At 35.5% G+C, this 25,221-nt stretch overlaps 3 protein-coding genes across 3 annotated transcripts in view; 1 reads left to right on the plus strand and 2 right to left on the minus strand.

Annotated features, from left to right (window-relative positions):
* LOC107702355 (phosphoglucomutase-2-like) overlaps positions 1 to 1,157 on the minus strand; it is a 13,699-nt gene extending 12,542 nt beyond the window's left edge. Inside the window, exon 1 of the mRNA XM_016504647.1 lies at positions 925 to 1,157. Within this exon, the coding sequence (XP_016360133.1) occupies positions 925 to 999 (75 nt within the window). The 5' untranslated portion in view covers positions 1,000 to 1,157. The remainder of the gene's footprint in view (positions 1 to 924) is intronic.
* Positions 1,158 to 8,352: 7,195 nt separating this feature from the next.
* LOC107702292 (solute carrier family 25 member 51-like) lies at positions 8,353 to 9,541 on the plus strand. The gene is made up of 2 exons (XM_016504546.1): positions 8,353 to 8,825; positions 9,166 to 9,541. The coding sequence occupies exons 1-2, from the start codon at positions 8,353 to 8,355 to the stop codon at positions 9,539 to 9,541; spliced, it is 849 nt and encodes a 282-aa protein (XP_016360032.1).
* Positions 9,542 to 17,909: 8,368 nt separating this feature from the next.
* LOC107702293 (cysteine-rich protein 2-like) lies at positions 17,910 to 20,854 on the minus strand. Its single transcript, XM_016504547.1, has 4 exons — positions 20,771 to 20,854; positions 18,707 to 18,801; positions 18,574 to 18,628; positions 17,910 to 18,410 (listed from the first exon to the last, which is right to left on the minus strand). Exons 1-4 carry the CDS (start codon positions 20,811 to 20,813, stop codon positions 18,364 to 18,366), a joined length of 240 nt encoding a protein of 79 aa, XP_016360033.1. The 5' UTR covers positions 20,814 to 20,854; the 3' UTR covers positions 17,910 to 18,363.
* Positions 20,855 to 25,221: the final 4,367 nt, after the last annotated feature.

The following is a 25,221-nucleotide window of genomic DNA, read 5'->3' on the forward strand; positions in this document are numbered from 1 at the left end:
TGTCCCCATGTTGAGAGAAATCAGATGTTATTGTAGTTCTAAAATAAATATGAATATGCATTAATTCATCTCACTCACAAAAAAAAAAAAAAAACACAGATTCAGTATTCCTCAAAATGAATAAAAATAATGCAACTCAGAATATGACAAGAACCTGCAATAATTAAATGTTAAACAACACAAATGTCCTTTATGTATTTAATCCAATTCTATTAACCAATGTCTTTGCTTCTGACCTTCGATGATCCAGTTCAACCATACTAATAAGCACAAATGACTCTAGACAACATTTGTGTGTCTTTTTTTATTGCTGAAGTGTGTTGAAAGGTCTTCTTCTGCATTCTACTGTACAGACGTAAATTTACTTTCCCTTCAGCCTGAGGCTTATTCATTTCACTTCTGGTGTGAAAAGGCTTTTATATTTGCCAAAAATAGAACTTTTTTATTTTAAAAACAAACAAGCAAGCCCTGTCCAGATAAAAGTAACAAGTAACGCAAAAGTAACGTAACGCATTACTTTCCATACAAAGTAACTAAGTAACGTAATTAGTTACTTTTTTATGGAGTAACGCAATATTGTAATACATTACTTTTAAAAGTAACTTTCCCCAACACTGATAATGGCACATCAATAAGGATCTGACTGAATCTCAATTCAGATGGCATTGTGTTGAGTAATCTACTGTAGTTGGTAAGAGCACTTCCTGTAAAGCATTCTGTAAAAGCATGTTTACTTCTACTTTAGATGATCATCACAGGCTGTTCCTCTTCACGGTTTCATAACTGAGCTGTTTGTTAACGAGTCACTTAAAAGGAATGTTTCAAACCAGCTTTTGGTACCATGCAGCTGAACTTCAGTTTAAGCACTAGAGATGTCAGATCTCACACATATGAAGCTACACAACAGCATGTGTTTGGTCTCACCTTGTCATACTGCAGCCACTGCGTGACAGCCTGGTCCAGACGACTGTCTCTTGTGCTTTCCAGGCCGTTCTCCATGTTGATCTAACTCGGAAGTAAACCGTAATTCAACCGATAAACAAATAAGCGATCAACTCTGTTAAACGAGCATATGTACGTTGACGGTCGCTCTGAATGAATTTAATGTGACCGGTGAATGCTCCTGTTCGAGTTAGTATAATGATGTAGTTGTAGTACGTCCGAAACGGAGTGGGCGGGGTTTTTCATGAAAGGGGCGGGGCACGTGATTAGCCCATGCCATTGCGTAGCAGCTCATTGGTGGAGCACTTTCGGAATAAGCTTTCAGTTCTTTGACCTGTGCAATTTTAACTTTCATAAAACTAATTTAGATTCTATATTTAACATTTTGTGTAAAAAATAGCAATAAATGTAGCATGTTATTTAAGATATTTCTGTGTTCCTGAAGGTAAATTGAAATATAAATAAAGCTGTAAAACAGGTATTAAATGAACATAAAAGCTCGTTCATGTACAAAATATCCCTACTTTCATTGGGATCCTAAACTGTACCTGTTTATATTATTTTATACAGCAGAGAGCGCCAAACTCCTGCTATTAATGGCACTGAGATCACTTCAGTGTGTGAAGAAACATTATAAAGATGTGCTGCAAATTGATTTTATCGTATATAATTAGTATTTGTAAGAGACTTCAATATAATTTCAGATTATAGACTTTAAATATCTGGTGAAGATTACTGACTCTACAATGATTGACAGAGTATAACGATCAGAACAGAATTTATTCGTCAGAGAAGTGTTTTTTACTCAAACAATGTAAAAAGATTTTATAAAAATTACATTTTAATTTCAATAAAAGCCAAGTTTAAGGACTATATTATTTTTCACATTCTATATAACTGTATTTTCTGATATTCCAATGAAAAACAAACGTTTAAAAATGAAGTTAATATGATGTTTCAGTGGAGACTGTAAAAAATGGTGGAATGCTGACATTGTGAGGAATGCAAAGAATGCTAAGATATATATGCACAGACTTGTGGTCAACATTGGATGATATTATTTGCATACTTTTCATTGACTGTTCTGAGAAAAGTGTTCTGAGTCCAAGTTTATCTCAAGTTCAGCTTTGCAAGGGATGTTTGTTCATCGGAAGGCTGATTGCCTCTAAGTTTTGCTATCTAGTTGCTCTTTTTTATGGAATATAATTTATATCTGATACAGTATACGCGAATGGAAAGAAAGGAAAGTGGCTTCATATACTAAACAAAGTTTTGTTGAAAGTCTAATATTGCAGAAAGGTTGCATGAAGGTTTTAGAAAGGTTGACAATTATGACAATAACTACAGTATAATGATATCCATATTAGTGTTCACACCAATTGAACAAATAATAACGTGTTCATGTAAAATGTGTGCTTAAGTTATGTTCTGTGTATGTAACTACAGTACGCGCCGAATTTTGTGTGGTTGTCAACATTTTTAATGTTAATCAGATAGAAAACAATCCCTCTGAAAGTGATTGCAATGATATCTCCTAATGTTATTACTTTATAGTTATAGTTATCGTTCTTTGTGTAAAAGCCTTCACACTATGGAAGCCCATTTCTGCCACATAAAAAAATATTATGATTTGGTAACTCATAATAACATAACATAAAAGTCCTATTTATGAGTCAAAATAATGAGATAACTGTTATAATTATGAGATTAAAATGTTAAAAATGACAAGATGCTAAATCATAGAAGATATCAAATATTAGCTCAATAGAGTTCCTACCATAGATAAACAAATGTTTGTTTGTATGAAACGAGAACTAGAAACCAAAATTATTCTCACTGAAAGCTCTCTTTTGTTTTCTGCATGCATAACTGCTTGACAATTTATTATTTATTTTTCATGTCAATTTCAGTGTGCCGTTTTGTGAAAAGGCCTTCTAAATTCTGCAGATGGTGCATTTGCTGAGTGGAAATATTTGTTAAATATTTGCAATAGGTTTTCCAACTGCATTTTCGGGGATGAGTTGTGTTTATTCTGTGTGGGTGACACTGCTCCATCGCTGTCACCCACACTAAAGCTGTGAATATCTGTCACATCTCTGCTGGCCTGCAGGCCGTGAAAACAGCCCATCCCTCAGTTATGCAACCAGCTACTGCAGGCCAGGCACTGTACTGGTGTCAGCAACACTTACAGCATGGCATGGCTCAGTGAATAAATCCTTGCTTATGAATTCCTTATTATGTTACCCAAACCTTTCTAACATAAAAATTTGGTGTGGTTTGCACATCCTAAAATGACTGAAGAAAGCATTTAAAGGAAGGAATGATGAATGGAAAGTATATTACCAGACTTCAATAATCAAGTCTGTGATCTATGGAAGGCAGGTTGAGCCAAAACTCTTTAAACAGAACACATTAATTTTTAATGTGTGAACACGCACTGTATGGCCATGTTAACCTGCAATTTTGAACGTGTTTCTTTTGTATGTGTAGACATGCACATTTTGGCCATGTTAAGGCATTATTTTTCACCCATTTCTTTATTACACGTAAAGATGCACAGTTTTAACATGTTAAGACAACGAATTTGAACGTGTCCTCAATGCGCACACATTCTGGCTGTGTTCGAATGTGTAATAGTTTTTCAAGCAGATTTACTTCTAAATTTATCCACATTAATCCTTTCTTTAGTTTATTGTGGCATTGCTTTACTGAAATCTACTGTGCTAGAGTACATTGTTAAAAATGCTAAAAAACTAAAAAGGACATGGACATGAAATCATGAGACTCACATCGCACACAACACACTGATTAATTTTCCTCATGAACTAATATAACATCTGATGTTTGCATACTAGTGTACCATTACAACATCCTTCATAAACATGACATCTGACGTGTTGTATATACCAACATGCCATTGCGTCACATATGGTCTCAAATATAGCAACTTCATTGGCCGCTCTGCATGTCGCAGACAAACAGTGCACGTTGACAGTCAAATTTCACACATTCGGTCTAAAATACTTTTGGCCTTACCCACCTTCCACAGTGATCAAATGTATATTGTATCGGTTTACTTTCTAGAATGGTCAGATGTCCCCATATGAGCTCAAACAGGCTGGAGCTGTACTTTAGTACACCATATTAAAGGAGCACAGACTATCCTCAGAAATATTTTCTGGTTCTAATGCATTTTAACTTTACCATATTACAGCCAATCCTTTTTGTCTGTGAAACTGTGCAAGTGCCACAAAGAAGTGGAAAGTTTCGGACTTGTTCCTCCCCCAACTGCAAGCAGCAGACCCCACCAATCAGTAAGACAAGAACTGAATTAGTAACCAGTGCAGATAAATCAGTATTTAGTGGTAGGGTAGTTTTAATATTAAAGACCACATATTAAAGCCCAAGTCACAAAATTTTTTTAAATAAAAACACCTCACAGTGCAATTAATTTGAAAGGTTTATTTCACCAAAGATGAGGGCAAATAAAACTCATTTTCATTTAGATGGATTGACAACAGAACTTCAAGAGTTAGACAGCCTCAGTGCAGAGTTGACCATATCTTCACTGACACGGATCATGATCATGAAGTCAGTCATCCTTCAGAACGGTCTTCTACAGAAGAGAAGCCCTCTTCTGCTTAGTGAAGTGACTTGCCATGATACAGAGTTCTCCACAACTTGCCCCCGGTGAAGATAGTTTATGCCTCGCATTGTTTCTCCTGTTCAATTGCTGGAAATAGGGAAAAACAAGAAACCATTTATAAAATAATAAAAAAAAAAATATATATATATATTATAATAATAATAATAATAATAATAATAATAATAATAATAATAATAATATTTAAAAAAAATTAAAAAAAAGAGGGGGAAAGAAAAACCAAAAGGGAAACTAATCTACAAAAAAATAAATTATATTTAAAAAAAAAAAAAAAGGCTCATGTTGCTAATAAGAATAAAAACATCATTCCGGGTTTAGAAGGCAAGTGCTCCATAAAACTCAAACTTACTATCTTTAGTGGGAAGGGTGTTCTTCTCTTGTGTCTCAGTCTTCTTCAGCTTGGTCTTGTCAAACTGAGAGATCTCACTGATATCTGGTTTGTCAGCCATTGCTTCACTTCAGTTTTCTAAGGGAAAATAAATGGGTTAAACAAAGAGATGAACTACAAAAACATAAGCACCAAAGCACTACACAAAACCTCTCACTTTACTGCTGAAGAACAACACGCAGAAGACAGAGTAAAATTGCTGATTTGACACTTATATATTTAAACAACACAATCTAGACGCTAGCTAACTGAGGAACAATTTAATTACAATTGCAGGTGCAAGTTGTTGACGATTTTGTTCCTTCATTCTCATTGGTTAATTGATCAATTGCTTGACAGTTTTTTTTTCAGTAATGACACCCTTTCTCCAAAACATATGGATCAATGTCTTGAATAAAATGCTAATATCTGGAATTTAGACTACTGTGAGTGTATTTTATTTATTTATTGTTAGACTTGAAAAAATAAAAGAAAAACATTTTAAAAAATGAAGAAAAAAACCCCCATCAAAATGTACACTTTTATTTATTAATCTACAATGATCTTTAGCTGTATGTTGTCATGTGATCTACACCAAGCTCTGTGTAGTTCTGTGCTGCTTGAATTAAAGTTCTTCAACTCACAAAACAAATCTCAGATAATCGATGGCATTGTGAGACACAGCAGGTTTCAGATCAAGCCAATCAGAGTGCGAGATAACATGACACGAGGTGAGGTTTCAATTTTTATTAAATGTACATCACTTAGTCATCAGATTGTGCGGGATATTTTATCATATGTTCATTCAGAGACCGTTCATAGCGGGTAAACAATAACAATATGATCAAATGTGGCTGTTTGAACTTTGAACGGGATGTGATGCTTTTGGATGATGTAGCTCTGTTGTTGTGAAGATGCTTCATCTTTATAGTCCGAAATAATCTAGTGATTCAGTTCAGATTATTTTATATCATGATTTTCTGTTTTGCATGGCTGAGATGAACGGGTGCGGCTGATTTGATTTGCCTTTGTCATAAACATCACAGGTCATGCCTTTACAAGAATTACTATGGTAACCGTAGTATATACCGGCTGCATCAAAAGAAAAACAATGAACTGAAAATGACAACAAATACTCTCAAAGAGATTTGAATGAAGCTCCATATTTATTTATGGTTGCAGTAACGATAACTGTAGGCTACTATGTCTATCTATATATCTCTAGGCTACTGTAAGGTCATCATGGTAGCTCTCTATAGAGATATTCCTCTCCTATAATGTGGAATTCATTGTTATTCTGGATTTGCCAGGTTTAATTTAGACTAAAATATTTTGGAGTTAGAAGTGAATGATCTGGACAGAAAAAAAAACTTTGCATAAAAATCAACTAGGGATACCTGGTTTCTGTATTAATTCAACATACTAGTAGTGGTTGTCAACCAAAAGGCTGGAGCCCACCAGGGGTCTTCAGCAAGCTTCCAAAAGGGATGCAACATAAGAAAAATGATGAAGAATTTTATTTTTTTTCCCCCTCCATAAGCCAAATAAATTCTCAAATGTACATAAAGTTGTTTAAAACAGTTTTTAATTCTAATATTCGGATTCTGATTTCTTATTATCACAGTTGAAAACAGTTTTGCTACTTAATATTTTTTGGAAACAATGATACATTGTTTTTCAGGATTCTTGCTCAAAAGAACAGCATTTATTTTGTCTTTTGTGTCACTTTTGATCAATTTATTGCATGTATATCCGATATAAGATATAAAAATAAACTTCAGCATATATCTTGAGGGCATATGGATCACATTTTGTTCTCTTATATGCTTAATTATGGTTCAGTTGTCCTGAAGTCAGTGGGTTGTTTGAATGGGTTTTTGGTTAAATTCCTGAAAAAGGTCGGTGACTCACCCTTATTTAGAAACATAAAATACAAAAGTGATTCTCCTTGTGATTTTTTTTTTTAAAGCTTATACATGTCTTGAAAAAGCAGTTGCAAACAAGTGGCTTAATGGGACTGCAGTGGCTGTCGGGGACATTAAAAATCTTCACGCTGAACAGGAAAACTCATACTCACAGTCGCTTTTTTAGCCTTGTTGTGTTTATAATCACACTCTTGCAAACTATTCTTACTAAAACCTTCAGGGAAAGGTTGTTTTTTTTTAAATAAAAACCGAAAGAGTTGTCAGAAGCTTAATGATGGTGACTTTGAAGTCATGCCACCGTGATTCTGTTTATAGTTTTTAGCTTTATAGCGTTTAGCTTTTTTACTTCTGGTGATTGTTACTTCTGGCTTCAAAACTCCTAAAAGTTGCATTCACTTGTGAAGATTATGATTCTTATGCATTTTGTTCATCATGATAAACTTTTGTCAGTCACAGAACTTTTCTGCAATAATCCAAAAGCCAATGGAAAAATGCTTTTGGGTTTTTGTCGAGGGAACCAGAGTGATGTGAACTTCCAGGATGGCCTACAAAAATAGTATACACTGCAAAAAATGATTTTCTTGTATGTTTTCCCTTTGAATTAAGATTATTTTTCTTACCTCATTGGCAGATCTTTTTTTTTTTCCTTTTTTTTTAACCAAAAACTAACAAAATGTTGATACATTTTTATTATGTTAGACTTAATATGTGACCCTGGAGCACAAAACCAGTCTTAAGTCGCTGGGGTATATTTGTAGCAATAGACAAAAATACATTGTATGGGTCAAAATTATAGATTTTTATTTTTTGCCAAAAATCATTAGGATATTAAGTAAAGATCATGTTCCATGAAGATATTTTGTAAATTTCCTACTGTAAATATATTAAAACTTAATTTTTGATTAGTAATATGCATTGCTAAGAACTTCATTTGGACAATTTTAAAGGCGATTTTCTCAGTATTTAGATTTTTTTGCACCCTCAGATTCCAGATTTTCAAATAGTTGTATCTCGACCAAATGTTGTCCTATCCTAACAAACCATACATCAATGGAAAGCTTATTTATTCAGCTTTCAGATGATGTTTCAGCTTTCTTATGACTGGTTTTGTGGTCCAGGGTCACATATGTTAAGTCATTTTGCTTCATCAGTGTACATCATCAATGCAGTGCTTTATACAGACATAAAAACAATTTGGTAATGCAATTAAAATGTTAAATAAAATATTATTATATGCAATTTATATTTTTTTCATATGCATGATTATTTTAAAGTTAATAGCAATACAACATACTGTTTAAATTGTTACATTTATCTAGAAAAAATGGCTGTTTTATTAATTGTTGATGATTATTTTTGTATCTTTTTCATCAGAAGTGCATTATAGTTCATACACCAGATGATGTCATACCTGGTCCTCATTTTCGACCTTTGACTGGGTATCAACGAGGACCATGGCCTCCGCCGACCAAGACCAGGAGTCACTGCAGAACCAGAACCACTACTTGTGTGGTTCTGTAGCAGCGTTCGCCAACATTGTCATCACATTTCCCATACACAAGGCACTGTTCCGGCAGCAGCTGTTCGGAGTGCAAGCGTGGGAAGCTGTGCGGCAGCTCCAGAGGGATGGTTTGCACACACTGTACCGTGGCATCCTGCTGCCGTTACTGCAGAAAAGCAGCACTATTGCAATTATGTTTGGCCTCTATGAGGACTTCTCCAGATTGATGCAACTACACGCTCCTCAAGCCCCCATCCTGTTAACGGACAGTATCGCAGCAGTTTTAGCGGGAACAGCTGAAGCAGTCTTAACGCTGTTCGAGAGGGTCCAAACTCTACTGCAGGACCCACGTCATCATGGAAACTTTCAGAACACTGCGCGTGTTTTCCGTGTTTTGCTTCAACAACATGGCATCCGAGAGCTTTACGAGTGACGAGTGACGTGACATGTGGCCAAGTATGGTGACCCATACTTGGAATTAGTGCTCTGCATTTAACCCATCCAAAGTGCACACACACAGCAGTGAACACACACACCGTGAACACACACCCGGAGCAGTGGGCAGCCATTTTTTTTTTGCTGCGGCGCCCGGGGAGCAGTTGGGGGTTCGGTGCCTTGCTCAAGGGCACCTCAGTCGTGGTATTGAAGGTGGGAGAGAGCGCTGTACATTCACTCCCCCCACCTACAATCCCTGCCGGTACGAGACTCGAACCCGTAACCTTTGGGTTACGAGTCCGACTCTCTAACCATTAGGCCACAACTTCCCCCGTGGCCTTGTTCCGATCCTACTCAGAAATGGCCCTAGCAATGCTTTTTTCTTCGGTTTGCGTGGACCAATTAAGGAACTGCTCCCCGAAGCCGAGACAAAGGCAGGGCATTTGGTTAGTGACTTTGTATGCGGAGGGTTTCTGGGAGCGGGTCTCGGGGTGGTGTTTTACCCTTTAAATGTAGTCAAGTCTCACGCACAGGTACAGATTGGAGGGGAGTTTCAGTCCTGCAGGGTGTTCCTGGCAAACGTTTTGAGAGAGAGGGACGGGAAGGTGAGCTGTCTGTTTCGAGGTGTGCATTTGAACTTCCAGAGATCAATTTTCTCATGGGGAATCATAAATGCTACATATGAGCTTTTACTGAAAATGCTCTGATTGAGATGAGTAGGACGAAAGGGGAAATTATGAAGTGAAAGCATACACAACTCTGAGCAAAAAGAGTGGAGAATGAGTTTTCCTTGCTCTGTTTCTGCTGCTAAAAATACAGCATTAAAAACAGCACATGCTTACTTGAAGTGCAGTTATTAAAGGGATAGTTCACTCAAAAAATTAAAATTCTGTTTTCATTTTTTCATCAAGGCTAACTGAAAACACAGGGAAAGGGAAATGTTTGATTTGATCATTTTAACAATATATCATTTTCATTTAAAAAAAAATGAATGTGATGCATAACCTTTCAAAAGTTAGCAAGATTTGTTTTATGTTTTTAAAGACATCTCTCGTGCTCACCAAGGTTGCATGTATTTGGTCAAAAATATAGTAAAAACAGAAATATTATTGCAATTTCAAATACTTGTTTTCCAGTTGAATATATTTTAGAATGTAATTTATTCCTGTGATCAAAGCTAAATTTTCAGCAGCCAATTACTCCAGTCTTCAGTGTCACGTGATCCTTCAGAATCATTCTAATATGTTAGTTTGCTGTTCAATTTTAATATAGGATTATTTGTTGAATATAAAGTTAAAAAGAATAGCATTTATTTGAAATAGAAAAAAATTCCAACATTATACATGCCTTTACTGTCACGTTTGATCAATTTAATGTATCCTTATTGAATAAAAGTATTAATTTCTTTAAAAAAATTGGACTGACCCCAAGCTTATGAATGGTAGTGTATGTACATGTTTTCATGATTAAACCACTTTTTCATCATTTCTAATCAGGCACTTAACAGAGTACCCATGAAAAGGTTCACTGTAAAAAACATTCTGTAAAAAAAACGGCAGCTGTGGTTGCCGGAATTTTACCATAACAAATACGGTAGTAACGTTTTAGGTTTTACGGTTTTAACTTAAATTTACAGTTAAATACCGTAATTTCATTAACTGATATAATGTTAATATACCAACCTATTGAAGTACTGAAATCTGTTTTGTACCTTTCTAATGCCAGTCTTTTACCGTTAAATTCACTGTCATTTTTTACAGTGTTGTCTTAGCCAATAGAATGGTTCTGTTGAGGAAATGGTATGATTCTAGGGGGAATAGGATCTTGCACAACACCAAATCTGGTTCAGATTGCTTCACAAACTATTCAACTTGTTTTTGTGAACTGGATCAACGGATTCATTGACAGATCAGACTTAAAAGAACAATGAATTCATGAATCAGATGTTTCATGAGTGCTTATAAAAAGTGGATATTTAGTGAATAGTGAACAGTAAAAGAAAGTAAGTCATACAGAATTTAAATTTTTAGCTGAACTGTCCCTTTAATTCATCATCTGACTGAATGAATCACATGCATCATCCAGTTTTATGAATTTGATTAAAGATTGAATTGGCACACACATGAGAAGAAGCGAGTGTTGAGAGAGACATCTTTGACCTCAACTCACTCAGGGTATCCTCTGATACATTACAGTATTCTCTTTTCTAAACTGACTGTACTGTGGTCTCTTAACCACTAAGTATTCAGATCACTAAGTAGTCATTACAAGGGTGGGAATGTTTGGCAGTTTTTTGCCGCCAACTTTAAATATAGTTTTGCTGCGTTAGCTTTGGTGTCGCCAAAAGCTGTAGACTCCAGTAACCATATGACGACTTCAGTTCCAGTTCAAGCATTGATTAGTCATCTGGAAACCAATAAACACAAAGAGTCAATTTGGTGTTTGTGGTCCCTGTTGCTTTCATGTGGTAACAGAATCATCGCATCTGAGCCAGAACTCTTCATGCTTTTAGTTCCCACTGAAGCTATAACAGATAATTTCAATGACATAAGCAATGATTGGGTCATATTTGGATTGTGTTTCTCATGCAATAAAAGCTTCTTTGAATCACTCCCAAATATATTGGGATTTTAAGAAGGTGAGACCACAGACCTCAGCTGACGATGGCAAAGGGCCAAGGTGCACTTTGGATGATTTGTGCTCTATTTATTTCTATTTACACTTCAATTTTAATGTATGGAATCTGTAAGATTTCACCAAGACTGCATTTATTTGATCAAAAATACAGTATAAATTGTCATTCTCCAGTCTTCAGTGTCACATGATCCTTCAGAAATCATTCTAATATGCTGATTTGGTACTCAAATAACATCAATGTTGAAAACAGTTGTGCCACATAATATTTTTGTTAAACCCCTAATAAATAGAAAATTCAAAAGAACAGCATTTATTTGCTATAGAAATCTTTCATAATGTTATAAATGTCTTTACTGTCACTTTTGATCAAATGAATGCATGGTTACTGAATAAAATTATCAATTTCTTTCAAAAAAGAAAATCTTACAGACCCCAAACTTTTGAACAGTAGTGTATATGCATGTGGGAGAATAAATGTATAAGCTTTTACTGTATAATAAACATCAAGTTGAATTTAAACTTATAAACAGAGGATCTAAATATCATAGTCTGACCTCACAAACTGAACATCAACATGAATGAACATTTCACATTGTCTTATATTCTATGTCATTTAAGTCTAAATTTGAATAAGCACTACTTGAGCACACACTTGCACTACACAACTTTTGCCCCGATTTTCCCCCGATTTACAGTTTGGATAAGTTGCTGAAAGTCAGAGCCTGTCTGCAGATTTGAGTTGACAGATTTAATAAAAAATCACATAGTGAATGATGGTCACAGACTCAGCTTTCCATCTAGTCGGAGGATATCAAACCTCTTTGATATTTTGAGCTGATTTTAGAATACATATTGTTTTCATTTGTCACGCATCTCCTAGCAACAAGGTGCACGTTTCTGAATGAGTTTGTTGTGATTGGAATGACTTTAAACTTTAAAGTCTGTAGTGTGTGATCCTCAGTCGTTTAGTGTATGATTCCCAGTTTTCCTCTGTGACTATTTACAAAGTCAGTAAGTGTATGATGCCCAGTGTTTTCAAATCTGTTCAGATATTAAAAGTTGCGTAGTGTATTCCAGACTATTAAACTTAAGTTAATAAGATATATACATACATATTTTAACCTACGAAACGCACTGTATAAAACAACTGCATGATGAATAGATGAAATCTTTATAAAAATGTATATTTTCCTCTTTTATACCACCTATGTAGAAAATTAAATGCAGTAAAAAATGTTGCAACTATCCCTTTAAGTTCATTTTTAGATATTCATGTTCTAACTAGTTTAAATGTTGTTCATGTTAGACTGTTCACAATTGTTGATACCATTATTTTACCATTTACAGTTGTACATTTTTGTTGCATTTTAAAGCTTTTAACCTTATATTTATTGTCTTATATATCTTAAGCCATCCTAAATTGAATTGTGTAAAAATGTTGTGTGTAATGTAAAAGTGTTGTTTAAATGTGCCATTTATAGTATTCTGTCTTTGAATGTGTTATAAGCAAAGACTTTGTATGGGTTTGTGTGCTTTTTTAAGAAAAAAAAACTTTAAGTAAAAATATTGTACAATAATTAAAATGTAACTTACTGAATGAAATGTGAAGGTGTACTTATTCTGATCATCCAGTGTTATTCTGAAATTAGGATGTTTAGCATTTTACATTTTAAATAATGTCACTCTTGTTGTAAATTATTTGTAATTGTTTTTATTATCTTATATACACAGACATGTTTTAACCATTAATGTAGTAAAATATAATTAAAATCTTTAAATTATAGAAAATTATTCATAAAAGTGAACACGTACGCATGCCGTTAACGATGCATTAACATGTTGGATGGAAAGAGGCACTTGTTGGGTGCCCCAAAGTAGCATAAAATAAAAGTATGAAAAGTATGAAAAATTACCTTACTTTACCACATAGTGTAACTCCTCTTTAAGATTTTACTTACCTGGTATTACTTACCTGCTGAATTTATTATTTAAATTAACATTTGAAGTGATTAATGTAATTGGTAAAACAATAATTTAAGCAAGATAAGAATGGTAAATATTCCCAGATTATCATGTTTTCATATTTCCTATCACAAGTTTTTTTAATGTGGCCCACACTTAATGAATAAGGAGGAATCACACCAGTGACAGGAAACACTGGGCACGTGAGAGGATCCTCTGATGCTTGACAGAATACTTTTGGACCAGAGCGGCTTCAGCAGGAACCTCTGGGACCAGGCAGGTTGAGAGAGGAGCTCTGGGATGGGAGCAGCTCTGGCTGAGGCTACGACAGGAATCACTGGGGCGGCACTGGCCATATTTCTTTGGCGGCTGTGGCAAGAATCTCTGTACCCTCATGAGAGGAACATTTGTGGTGGAAATGACCCAGTGTGACCCTGTCAGGAACCTCTGGGAAGCTTTGGAACTGGAGCTGTCATGACACAGAGCTGTGGAACCGTAGCAGGTTTTGGGGTTGCAGCAGGACCATTCAAGCTGGGACAATAAACTCTGGGACCTGGGAAGCTCTGAAAAGGCATCCTTTCAAGTAACCTGTGTGGTGTCTGTAACTCTGACCTCTCTGACCTCCAGAAGGTTCTGGAGTAGCAGTGTCAGGAATCTTTAGGATGGCGTTCCCACTGATTTCTGGAGAGGCCCTGACAGGATCTTTGGGACCAAGCTGCCTGTGGCAGGAACCTTTGGAGCAGCATCTTGATGTCCCGCTGGAACACCCCCTAGGAACAGCACATGGCAGCAGTGTCAATCGTATGCTGTGTTTTGCATATGCAGTATGCTTATCATAACCCTTGTTTTGATGGAGACTGCACTAAACACCAGTCTCCAACAGGGGGTGACGATAGCATGGCTGAAACAGCTCCTACACACACAATGAGCTGGAAGGTACATTGTTTCTTAAAGCTGAAAGTGTGTTGTTTTTTCAATCGCAGTCTGATATGCAGCATCACCTATAAATAATTTATTTATATGTTGATTTCGCTTCAAAAGTGAAAACTGTGTATTCTCTCTATGGCATTATCAAAACATTGCTCACACGTTGACCTTCACTCCCCTTTATCACAGTATCTCATACATATCAATGAGATTTTCATATCAAACAAAAACATCCACATGTTCACATTGCAGGGTTGAAAATACCCACACGCCTTTGTGTTTGATGATCTCACAACACATTGTTTGAAGTGCACCTTTCTCTCATGCAGTGTGGTCTGCAGAGCTGCTGTCTCTTTAAAGATGAATGGACTACTTCATTACTCTTTGATAGCATTAGCTATTAGCCCAGGCTTGAATTAGTACAATGACATTAGCCTCCTAAATCCACATTGTCACCGTATGAGTGGGTGACTGTGAAACCCCCACCAGAGAAGCACAAACTGAGTCTTATGAAGTCCTTGAGGGTACTTATTAACACATCTCTGAATGCAAGACAAGTCAGTTAAGACAATAATTAAGCACGATGCTATTGCTATTAATAGCCAACAAGAACAATGAGGCACAGTGTGTTCACAATGAAGAATAAAAACATTTATTTTATGCATATTATGAATGCATATGCATTGCTTGGCTCCCATTCCCACAATGCAAATGATATATTCGAGTCATTCTATAATTTTATGGCACATATCATATCACTGATGACATTCAGTTTGTGTGCATATTTACTTTCTTCAGAAAATAGAACAATAGAAGAGTCCTCTCATTTATTTCGATATTTTATCTACAATAACCTATTGTCATGGAATATATTAATGATGTCAACTATGTTTGATACACTGCTATGGTTTGCAAAATTTTTAGGATTAAAAATTAAAAAAAAACTATCTTTAGATTCGAGGCTAACCTAATCAAGAAAATAAAATGTGGTTGACAAAGGCCTTCCACTGAAATTATGAATCAAAATGGTGAAAATGTCAACTATGTTACTTGTCAAATAAGTTACCTTGTCAAAGTAGCACAGTTGTCCTGATCCTACATGTGACTGTATATCCTAATGATAATGAATTGTTTGCCGTAGAGTTTTTATCAGAGGAGAGTCAACTATGATACTTGTGAACTGTTTTTTTTCTTCCTGTGAAGCACAAAATTAGTTATTCTAAAGAATGTTGGTAACCAGTTTCAGTTACCATTGACTTAAATTGTATTTTTCGTCCAAATAATGGAAGTCAATGGGAACCAAAACTGTCAACATTCTTCAAAATATCTTCTTTTACGTTACACAGAAGAAAAAAGAAAATCATGAAATGATGTAAATTTTGACCGAATTTTCATTTTTTTGGCTGGACCATGCCTTTAAAAAAGAGGCAGATTTATGATTTTTTTTTTTAAATCACAGGGATATTTGCAAAAATATGATTCTTAAAATTCTTTTAGAAGTGTCATACAGTTTGTCTGCAACATAGTTGGAAAATTCAGCCATGAAAATAACTTTTCCCTTGTAATATTAAAATGGTGTTTAATGATTAACTTGCAGGTATCTTGCACTGATGAAATATAGAAAACCAATATAGAAAACCTGAAACCAACAGTAAGTTTTTTTTAGAGAAAGCATATCATTTTTGTACTGTTTTTGTTTGAATATGAAATGTACCCCCAAATGAGCCATATTAGCAACAGTGACTGTTCCCATCGCATGCAATATGGGCGATCATGCTCCTCTTCACCATGCACATATCAAATGAGTCTTCAGAGGGTGTGGTGGGCATCTAACAACCTCCACATCTCTGAAGCCCATAGGAATGAAGGCATCTTTCTTCATCAGTCAGTTCTTCTAGTGTGTCTGCAGCCCCTTTTTTGTATCTCCGCCCCTTCTCTCTTTCTCTCGCGCTTTCTCTCCCAATTGATGGATTTGTGGTGTAGTTAAAACACATGCAAATGAGACAGCTGGCATCACACAAACCATGTGACCTGTCAAGGTGGCGGTGAGTTCAAAGACACGCTGCAGCAGGGAACCCTCTTTACACACATGCACACACCCTCCCTCACTCGCTCCCTGGATTAATCCCTCCACCTCCTTCATGCCACCTTTCTTTCATTTTTTTCTCTGTCTTAATCTGGAAGAAAAAAGGAGCGGCAATGATAAGCAAACTAAGTCCCGGATCTTCACCTGATTTATGTTCTTCCCCAGTGCAAATATTTGCTCATGCATGAAGCTAATCACATATGTGCTCTTGAACGTGCCTGTGTGTGTGTGTGTGTGTGCATGTGAGAGTTTGACAGGATCAACAGCAGGTATCCAGCAGTAGGTCTGCTACAGAAAGGCTACCAGCTCACACACTCACACAGACACATTCCAGCAGACTGCCCTGGCCTTGTGAAGACCATTTGCCAGGCTTCTCTCTCTCTCTCTGGCTCCAGATGATGGGTGTTTCTGTAAATCATACTTAGTGTGAATGCATGTGGATTTTTTTTTATTAATTGGCTGCTCATCTTCATAAGCATCTACATGCTTTCACACTATGTATGAGTATATTTCTTAATATAATTATAAGTATTATTAATTATTATGATTTACATTGTATAAATATATATTATGTATAGTTATCAGAATATGATATATTTAAATAATTTACATAATTAAAATGTATAATACTAATATATATATATATATCACAATATTTTACATTTATATAATTTATAATAATAGATCATTCTAATAGTAGAATTAGAATATAATTAGAAATAATTAATATGTAGAATTTTATATAAAACACCGTATGTACACCATATAAATAATAACAAATAATACATACATAATAAATAATAATTATTATTTATTATTTATTTATATAATTGTATTAGAATTTATAGATAGATAGATAGATAGATAGATAGATAGATGATATAGAATTACATGAAAATTACATAATATAAATAAAGCTTCACTTTTGTGGACAAGATGAAAACAATAATTTATATTCCAATTGTAGGCAATTACATTTTGAGGTATAAATCTTCAATTATTAAAATTTTCAACTGAAAAAAAAAAACATTCCATAAAAATCATAATAACTATTATATTCTTTTTCAGTTTATTTTCTGGATTTGAGGATAAGAGAAATTAAATTAGTCCACTGATTCAATGAGTTGACATGCTAGTTGGCAGTTCTGAGTGACACTTCCTTTCAACGAACTAATGAGAAAAAAAAAACAGATAAAATCATAAAATCAAATATGTATTCTTCCTGAACTAACAAAAACTGATAAAGCCATCACTTATGCACCATGAGGTTTGGGACGCAGGCTTCTGCTTCTAACTAATAGACACAATGATTAATTATTGTAATTTTTGCTTTGTAGATACATTTACTGCCTCATGAAAAAACTCTTTGTTTTATAGCCTCTGATCCTCAAAATCCCAGAAAAGAACAGCAATAATAGAGCACAAAAATTACATTGTGTTTCATGTTAATTGATTAATTAACGGAATACAGAGTCTTGACTTTGACTTTTTTTAAACCAAAAACACATGATGCTTGTACATGATGGGAGCCTCCTACACCAACATTAGTTTTATATATAGTTTGATATTTTTACATCTCTCATTCTAAGGAATAAGATACAACCTAATTAAAAAAGAATGTACAATATTTAGGTGCCTTAGCTGTGAAATCATGGCAAAAGAATTAAAAACATGAAGTAGCTCATTTCCCTGAGAGAATACCAACGTGGATGGCTGTCGATTTGGCAGGTTCTGGTTATTTTAATGAGTTTATGACTAATGGACTCAAAGGGGTGGAGTTGTGTTTTATTCTGTGGTTAGGACAGATCAGTGTTTTACAGTGGTTTGCTGTGCGTGGCAGTGTAAAGCAGATACTGTAGGTCTGTTGTTGTTTGTAAATCTAGATGGCGTGTGTATTTCAAGACTGCAAGATCGCTCTTAAGAAGCAGCCGTGTTAAAGGTCCGAGCAACAGGGTTTCGGCTGCCTGCACAAAAAAAAAAAAAACATTTTTTGAATATACTTAAAACTCACACACATACTTAACACAAAAAAAATTAAAATATACTTAAAACACAAAAAAAGTACAAAAAAAAAATCGATCTATCTATCTAAACATACACACATACAATAGAGTCAATTGCTCTCACCTCTGGGTCCAAAATCTCTCATGTAGCAGTTAGTGCAATATGGCTTCTCATCGTGCTGCACAGAGATGTAAAAACAGTGACATTAAAAAGCAACATATATAGCATATATGAAAGAGTATATATATATGTATACCTCTGCATGCTGGCCAGCTGTTAGCTGTCTTTTACACTTGTGACACTTCAAGCACAACGGGTGATAATCCCGTCCCAATGACCTCTTCTTCTCACCTGCATGAATCAAAGGTCAAAGGTTAAGCAATCAGCCTGGTGTGTTTACTGAAGTGTGACATCCGCCATGTTTGTAGTTTTTAACGTGTTTTATTCGTGTTTGTAGTTCTGGACCGAATCCTTCACCAAAGCGCATTGGATTGTGGGCAATATTAGCCATTAGAGTGTGCACAGATCCACACTTCAAAAATCGACCTGAAATAGTAGGCCATCCGGGGACTTTTGGCATACTCTTTTCAACATACTATGCTTTGGGACACACTTATTCTAATCTCACATGCTATTTAGGATGGATAGTATGAACATTGAGACGCAGGGATGGGATTTACAATTACTTGGGATAGATGTGTGCGGTGCTTTGTTTATGTGAGTTTTGTATGGAAGCCTATTTCCACCATGGAATAAAAAAATTAAAAAGGAAATTGCAACTTTTTTATCTAACAGTTCGGACTTTTCTTTTCACAATTGTGACATGTAAACACAGAATTGCAGGGAAAAGGGTAATAATTGTCAGATAAAAAGTCACAATTACCTTTTCTGTTTTGTTTTGGGGGTTTTTCATGGCAGACATGGGCTTCCATAGTTTTGTGAATTAGTTAGCAACATTAAAACATGTTTCCACTTACCCTAATAAATGTGTAAATTAGAATCAGTATTATTTTAGTACTGTTTATTATAGTATTTATTCATATTTTGAATAAGCTTTCATTTTTATATAATCTAGGTTTTCAAGTGGTGCAAGCCTTAGCAATTTTGTTATTTTTCTTTAAATATTTCTAATTAGCTTTTACTGTTATATTGTTACACATATATGAACACAATAATGTATATTCTGTCTCATCATATTTGAACTTCATTTCCTCTTTTTCACTCAGAGGTGCATGATTTTGGTTTAAAAATGTTTGTTTTTGAAATTTTAAACTGAATTATTTCTGCTCATCCTCTGAAATGAAATTGTAAGCATTTGTGGTGCTGTATTTGCCTCATAGGTTTTATATAATCTTTTTTTTTGCATATGAGGGATGAGTCCAAATAATTTTCTGTTGTAAAAAAACCCCGGAATAATTCTATTTCTAATTAGGAAAATGAGAATCTGAACTTAGATTCTACACTTTAAATTCCTCAATCTGTCGATTCCACATTCATTTTGGACTGAATTCCCATTCTCAGCTCTATGTAGATATTACCCTTTCATGTGGGCCCAGCACGAGCTCTCCTACTGAAACCCTGAACATGAAACCTCTAGAATTTGAGTCTGAACCTTCAGCTTTCCTCTTTCTGGCAGAACCAACACCTGCCTGCAGTCCAGCTCAATAACAGAAGGAGCTTTTTTCTTCGGTTTTAAAGCCGACTGGCAGCTACAGGGTTTTTCTGGCCAAATTCTCATCTTTCTTCAAGTGTTCATATGTTTCTGCATTGTTATCTGCCAATTTAAACAGTCAAGCCTCTCTCGCCCTGGCCTATTCCACTTCCTGCCACAGGCAGACACTTCCTGTGCTCGTGTGACTCATGTTGTGAGGCGCTGATGGCGGTTAGGAGGCTGCAGACTGATTAACGCTACACAAAGGCATTGAGATATAGGCCTACACACACCTTGGATACACAAAAACTAGTTTGTTTGACCCAGCATAAAAGCAGAAACTAAAGCTAATTTGAAGTTAGCATATGCTATGCTCTTTCTAGAACGCCCTGTGGTTAACATAAGACGTTATCACACAACTATACACACGAACACACAACTACAGTGTAATATACTCAAATACAGCAACAGCAAGTCAAAATAATGGACACTTTTAAGTCAAAACAGAACCCGATCTGAAGTTTTTACCACTAAACGCATAACATGCAGCAACTCAGCGCTCTACTCTGTTTCTCAGTGTCGAGAACTACATAAAACCTCAATATCATCTTAATCAGTATGTTTTAAGCATTTTAATAATGGATCCCTCCAACCCCAGATGCCACTCACCAAAATAAACAGGCTTCCCACATATAGGACAGAAGCTCACCATTGTAGCAGATCTCGAACACTTTGTGATGCGTGAGATGTTGAGATGCAGGAAATATGCGAGCGTCTCAACTGTGACAGCAAAGGATGTGGCAAGAGCAGTGCAGTGACAGGAAGCAAGAAATTATTTCGAAAGAAAAAAAGCTGAATTCGAACAGTCAGATGACAGAGAGGAGGAAAATGCTGGTCAGAAGTGTGTGTGGGTGCTGTGATATGATGAGACTGTCATAGCGGGGTTGAACTTAAGTCAGTCTGGCTGTTTTAAAGACACTTCACACTTCTGCTGTGGTCAGTCGTTGCGGTTTGAAATCAAAGATGATGTTGAGGGCCACGTGAGGTCATCAGACTTGTCGGAGTCTGTTATGAAATGAAAGCTTGTGGGTTGTTTGCTGGATGCGAGTCAAAGAAACAACAGAGAGGGAGATTGAGAGGGACAGAGGGAACGAGAGCGACACAGATGTCAGCCGCTCGGATTTCATAGGTTGTCATGGTCGCCGCTTCTCAACCCCTCGATCTGTCCGCTCGCCCTTTTTCATCCTCTTTCTCTCCATCCAAGAGATTAAAAAGCTCCAGTGTGGGAGAACGGGACTTTAGGAGAAACCCAAAACTGCTGGCACACACACACACACACAGATGACATCACCGAAGGGAGCTTGATTGGATGAGCACAGAAAGCCGTGAGAAGGAGAATCATTGAAGCCGAGACTGAGAGCATGTTTTTTTGTATGTGTGTGTTGAGATATAAAGGATGAATAAGAGTCTGGCTCGAGTTGCAATGCACTATTGCCCTCAGTTTAGCCTGATTTATACACACACACACACCACACATGTGTGAGCTGGAAGGGAAAACACATAGACTTCATTTAAATAGGAAGAGCTTTGTTATGGTCTGCGTGTCTGAACAATTCAATGTGGAATTCCTGCATGTGATTTTTTCTATATAATAAATGGCAAATGCTTAGCTGCGACTGAATATTTGTAGATTTGATCAATTCTAATTATTTTTGTCTATGAATGCGTCACTTCACTTTGTCACTATTTAAAACAACTACAGCATGTTGCACTGTTGGAGTATTACAAAAAAAAAAAGGCAATAAAAGGGCAGCCTTTAGAGGTGCACTCACTATGTTTTCCTCATAATCCTATATTTTTCCCAATATTTTTTTCTCATTTAAATATTTTTAAAAGCATGTGCATTTACATGGGAAGAAAACTCCAAGAAATAGTTTAATAAAAGCTGTTTTATATCAAACGGAGCAGGATGCCTTATAGAATCCGCCATGTTGATGGACACTTTTGTTATATATTCATTATTGCTGAATTATATTTCTAAAATTTCGTCAGCAACTGAAAATGTTTGCAATTGCACGATGCTGCATCCATCTCTTTTAGATGTCATTATAATAAATTCAACACAACTTTTATATTGGCCAGTGGTGCAAGATAACAACAACAACAACAACAAAAAAAAACTTTTGAAGGTAATCAATAGCCTACACTTTTAAACTTTATTTCTGTTGTGGTGCACAGATGGAAATATTTCTGTAAATAATATGTATAACAACATGTGTATTTCCCAAAAGTTTCCAAATATTCCTTTTTTTTATGGTAGTTCAAAGGTTTGGGGGTCAGTAAGATTTATTTATTTTTTTTATAAATACTTCTTTTTCAGCAATGATGCATTAAACTGATCAGGTGACAGTAAAGATTTTTGCATTGTTACAAAAAAATTCTGTTTCAAATAAATGCTGTTCTTTTGAAATGTCAAGATTCAAGATCAAAGAATCCTGAAAAAAAATGTATTGCGGTTTCCACAAAGATATTAAGCAGCACAACTGTTTTCAACATTTATAATGTTTCTTGAGCAGCAAATCAGCATATTAATGATTTCTGAAGTACCGTGTACTTGTGTACTGAATCAACTTCATTCAGTGAGGGATAAAAAACATTTCCCATCAAGCCTAACTGGGAACTTCACCAAACAGCAGAGTCAGAGCCCTGTCCACATGAGTGCTTGTTCACACACACACACACACACACACACACACACACACACACACACACACACACACACACATTAGCGTCTACTGCCAAACTACACAGAGAAGAGCAAAACAGGGTTAGAGGAAGGGAGGGCTTCTCTTTCTGTTCTTTTTCATGCTGGTTTGGTTTGGCTCTGAAAAACTAGCCTAAATCCTCTTCTTTCTGGCTGAGAAATGGAGGAGAGGGGATAGAATAAGAGTAGGGGAAAGTGGGGTAAGCTGTGTCACCCTTTTAATCAAGCAAACTGTACACAATTTTTGCCATATGAATACATATTCAGAAAGTACTCACCACATACAGCTGTACTGGGCCTTTTTATAGTGCACTTCAAAGTAAATTTTCTACATGACACATAAGACTAATCTTATGTCAAAGCAAATTTATTCAGGACTAAAAATATACATTATACATGTTGGTGAATTGCCAATGAAAAGAGAGCATGTAAATTATTTGGCTAAAGATTGGCCATGAATTATTAAATGAAGCATCCCAAAATGGTAGCTGTGGGATAAAATGAGATTCAAATGCTTCTGTCAGTGAAATAGTATTACAAAATGTTGAAAACGGTTTCACTATACATTCAAATATCCTGAATATTAACTCCTTCTTGTATTAGACCTTTATGAAAATGTGAATAATGTAATATGTAGCAAAATAAGACTTAGGAGTGTGCATTAGTACAGGGGCTCCCAAACTTCTTCATTCTGGGAACCATCTAGAGAGCTATAATAAATAAATTACAACATTAAAAAACATTTGTTCTCTTTTAGTTAATATGTTTTATTTTCCTTTTCATATTATTACATTAGATAGGTCTACTTATTCATTTAATAAGTATAATAAGCATAAGTTTGATTTATGCTTTTTTAATAATAATTATAATTAATAATAATTAATAATGTAATAATTTATGCATTTAGCAGACACTTTTATCCAAAGCGACTTACAGTGCATTCAGGCTATACATTTTTTACCAGTATGTAGTAATAAGCATAAGTTTTATCTATCATAACTATAAAAACAGATAAATAGAGAATATATTTTGCTTTCTTGCAGAGCAAGTAAGAGCAGTATAATAGTTATATCAACTGAACTTCTATTATTGATTATAACTGATTCGGTGAGTTCATTCAGCAAAGAATTTGTCAGACTGATTCAAACTGCTCACTCCTGAGTGTTTATTAAGCATTTCTGAATGATTCATTAAAATAATCAAATCATAAGAGCTACATTATCGATCAAAAGTTTGGAATATTAAGATTTTTTAATGTTGTTGAAAGAAGTCTCTTATATGCTCACCAAGACTGCATTTATTTGATCAAAAACACAGTAATATTGTGAAATATTATTACAATTTTAAACAACTGCATTCTATTCGAATACATTTAAAAATTTAATTTATTCCTGTGATGCCAAAGCTGATTTTTCAGCATATTAAAATGACTTCTGAAGGACCATGTGCACTTAAGACTGGATTTTAAATAATGTTTAATAATGTTTCACAATATTCCTGTTTTTACTGTATTTTTATTCAAATAAATGCAGCCTTGGTGAACATAAGACACATTTGCTAGCGAATTTGTTAGCGACTACAGAGAGATCACGATTGGTATTTGGTTTTGCTGTTATGAGGCTCTGTGTTTAAAACCCAGTGCATACAATACTGACAAGCATTAATAACATGCCATAAAGCATGTTTATGTGAACAGTATGTGGCATGTTAAGTTACAGAGCTGCAGGCTTGAGACAAGCTGGCATGTGGGTGATTTATGTACGACTGTGCGTGTTATAATGTTTGTAAGTCTCAGTAGGTTTTGGCATGACATGCATTGAGCCAAGAGACTTGAAAGCAGACAGCGAATCTACGCCCGACGTACCAGAAACTTGGCAAACACATTCAATCTCTGATGTTAAGGGAAGACGCAGCACGGGACGCCTAGACCAGGATCCCACTATTTCTACTCCAAAAGACATCACAGCGATCCCCAATCAGTAAACTCATCTGTCTCAGCCAACTGGTGATGTCCGACTATTCACAGACAGCTTAAGACATCCCAGGTGCTATACCATTTTTGAAGAACAATGACAAAACATATTTTTAGGTTTAGTAGACGTGTTTTTATGTTTACAGGCCCGCAGAGGTGATTAAACCCAGGTCTTCCACTAATTAATGCTGACTACCAACACCCAAGTCAACGCATCTTAATCAAAACCAGCTTTCGCCTTACAGTGTGAAAATCAAGCGTAGCGTTAGTCAAGCTCGCATCAGCTGACTCTCAGCTGATCCCCATCTACCTATGGGAATACGACACCTAAGTATTCATATATAAGGTCCCGCAGTAGTATCAGCAGTTTTCGCATTGCTCAAT

Source organism: Sinocyclocheilus anshuiensis, unplaced genomic scaffold, assembly GCF_001515605.1.
Source record: "Sinocyclocheilus anshuiensis isolate Anshui unplaced genomic scaffold, SAMN03320099.WGS_v1.1 scaffold86, whole genome shotgun sequence".
Classification (NCBI taxonomy): domain Eukaryota; kingdom Metazoa; phylum Chordata; class Actinopteri; order Cypriniformes; family Cyprinidae; genus Sinocyclocheilus; species Sinocyclocheilus anshuiensis.

Bases quoted from the DNA above. Each gene is read 5' to 3' on its own strand.
- LOC107702292 (XM_016504546.1), top strand. From the start codon at position 8,353: ATGGCCTCCGCCGACCAAGACCAGGAGTCACTGCAGAACCAGAACCAC. The intron at 8,826-9,165 runs CGAGTGACGAGT...CCACAACTTCCC, and splicing joins CATGGCATCCGAGAGCTTTA to CCGTGGCCTTGTTCCGATCC.
- LOC107702293 (XM_016504547.1), bottom strand. From the start codon at position 20,813: ATGGTGAGCTTCTGTCCTATATGTGGGAAGCCTGTTTATTTTG. The intron at 18,802-20,770 runs GTGAGTGGCATC...TGATTCATGCAG, and splicing joins TGGGAAGCCTGTTTATTTTG to GTGAGAAGAAGAGGTCATTG. The intron at 18,411-18,573 runs GTGAGAGCAATT...TTTTTTGTGCAG, and splicing joins GAGAGATTTTGGACCCAGAG to GCAGCCGAAACCCTGTTGCT.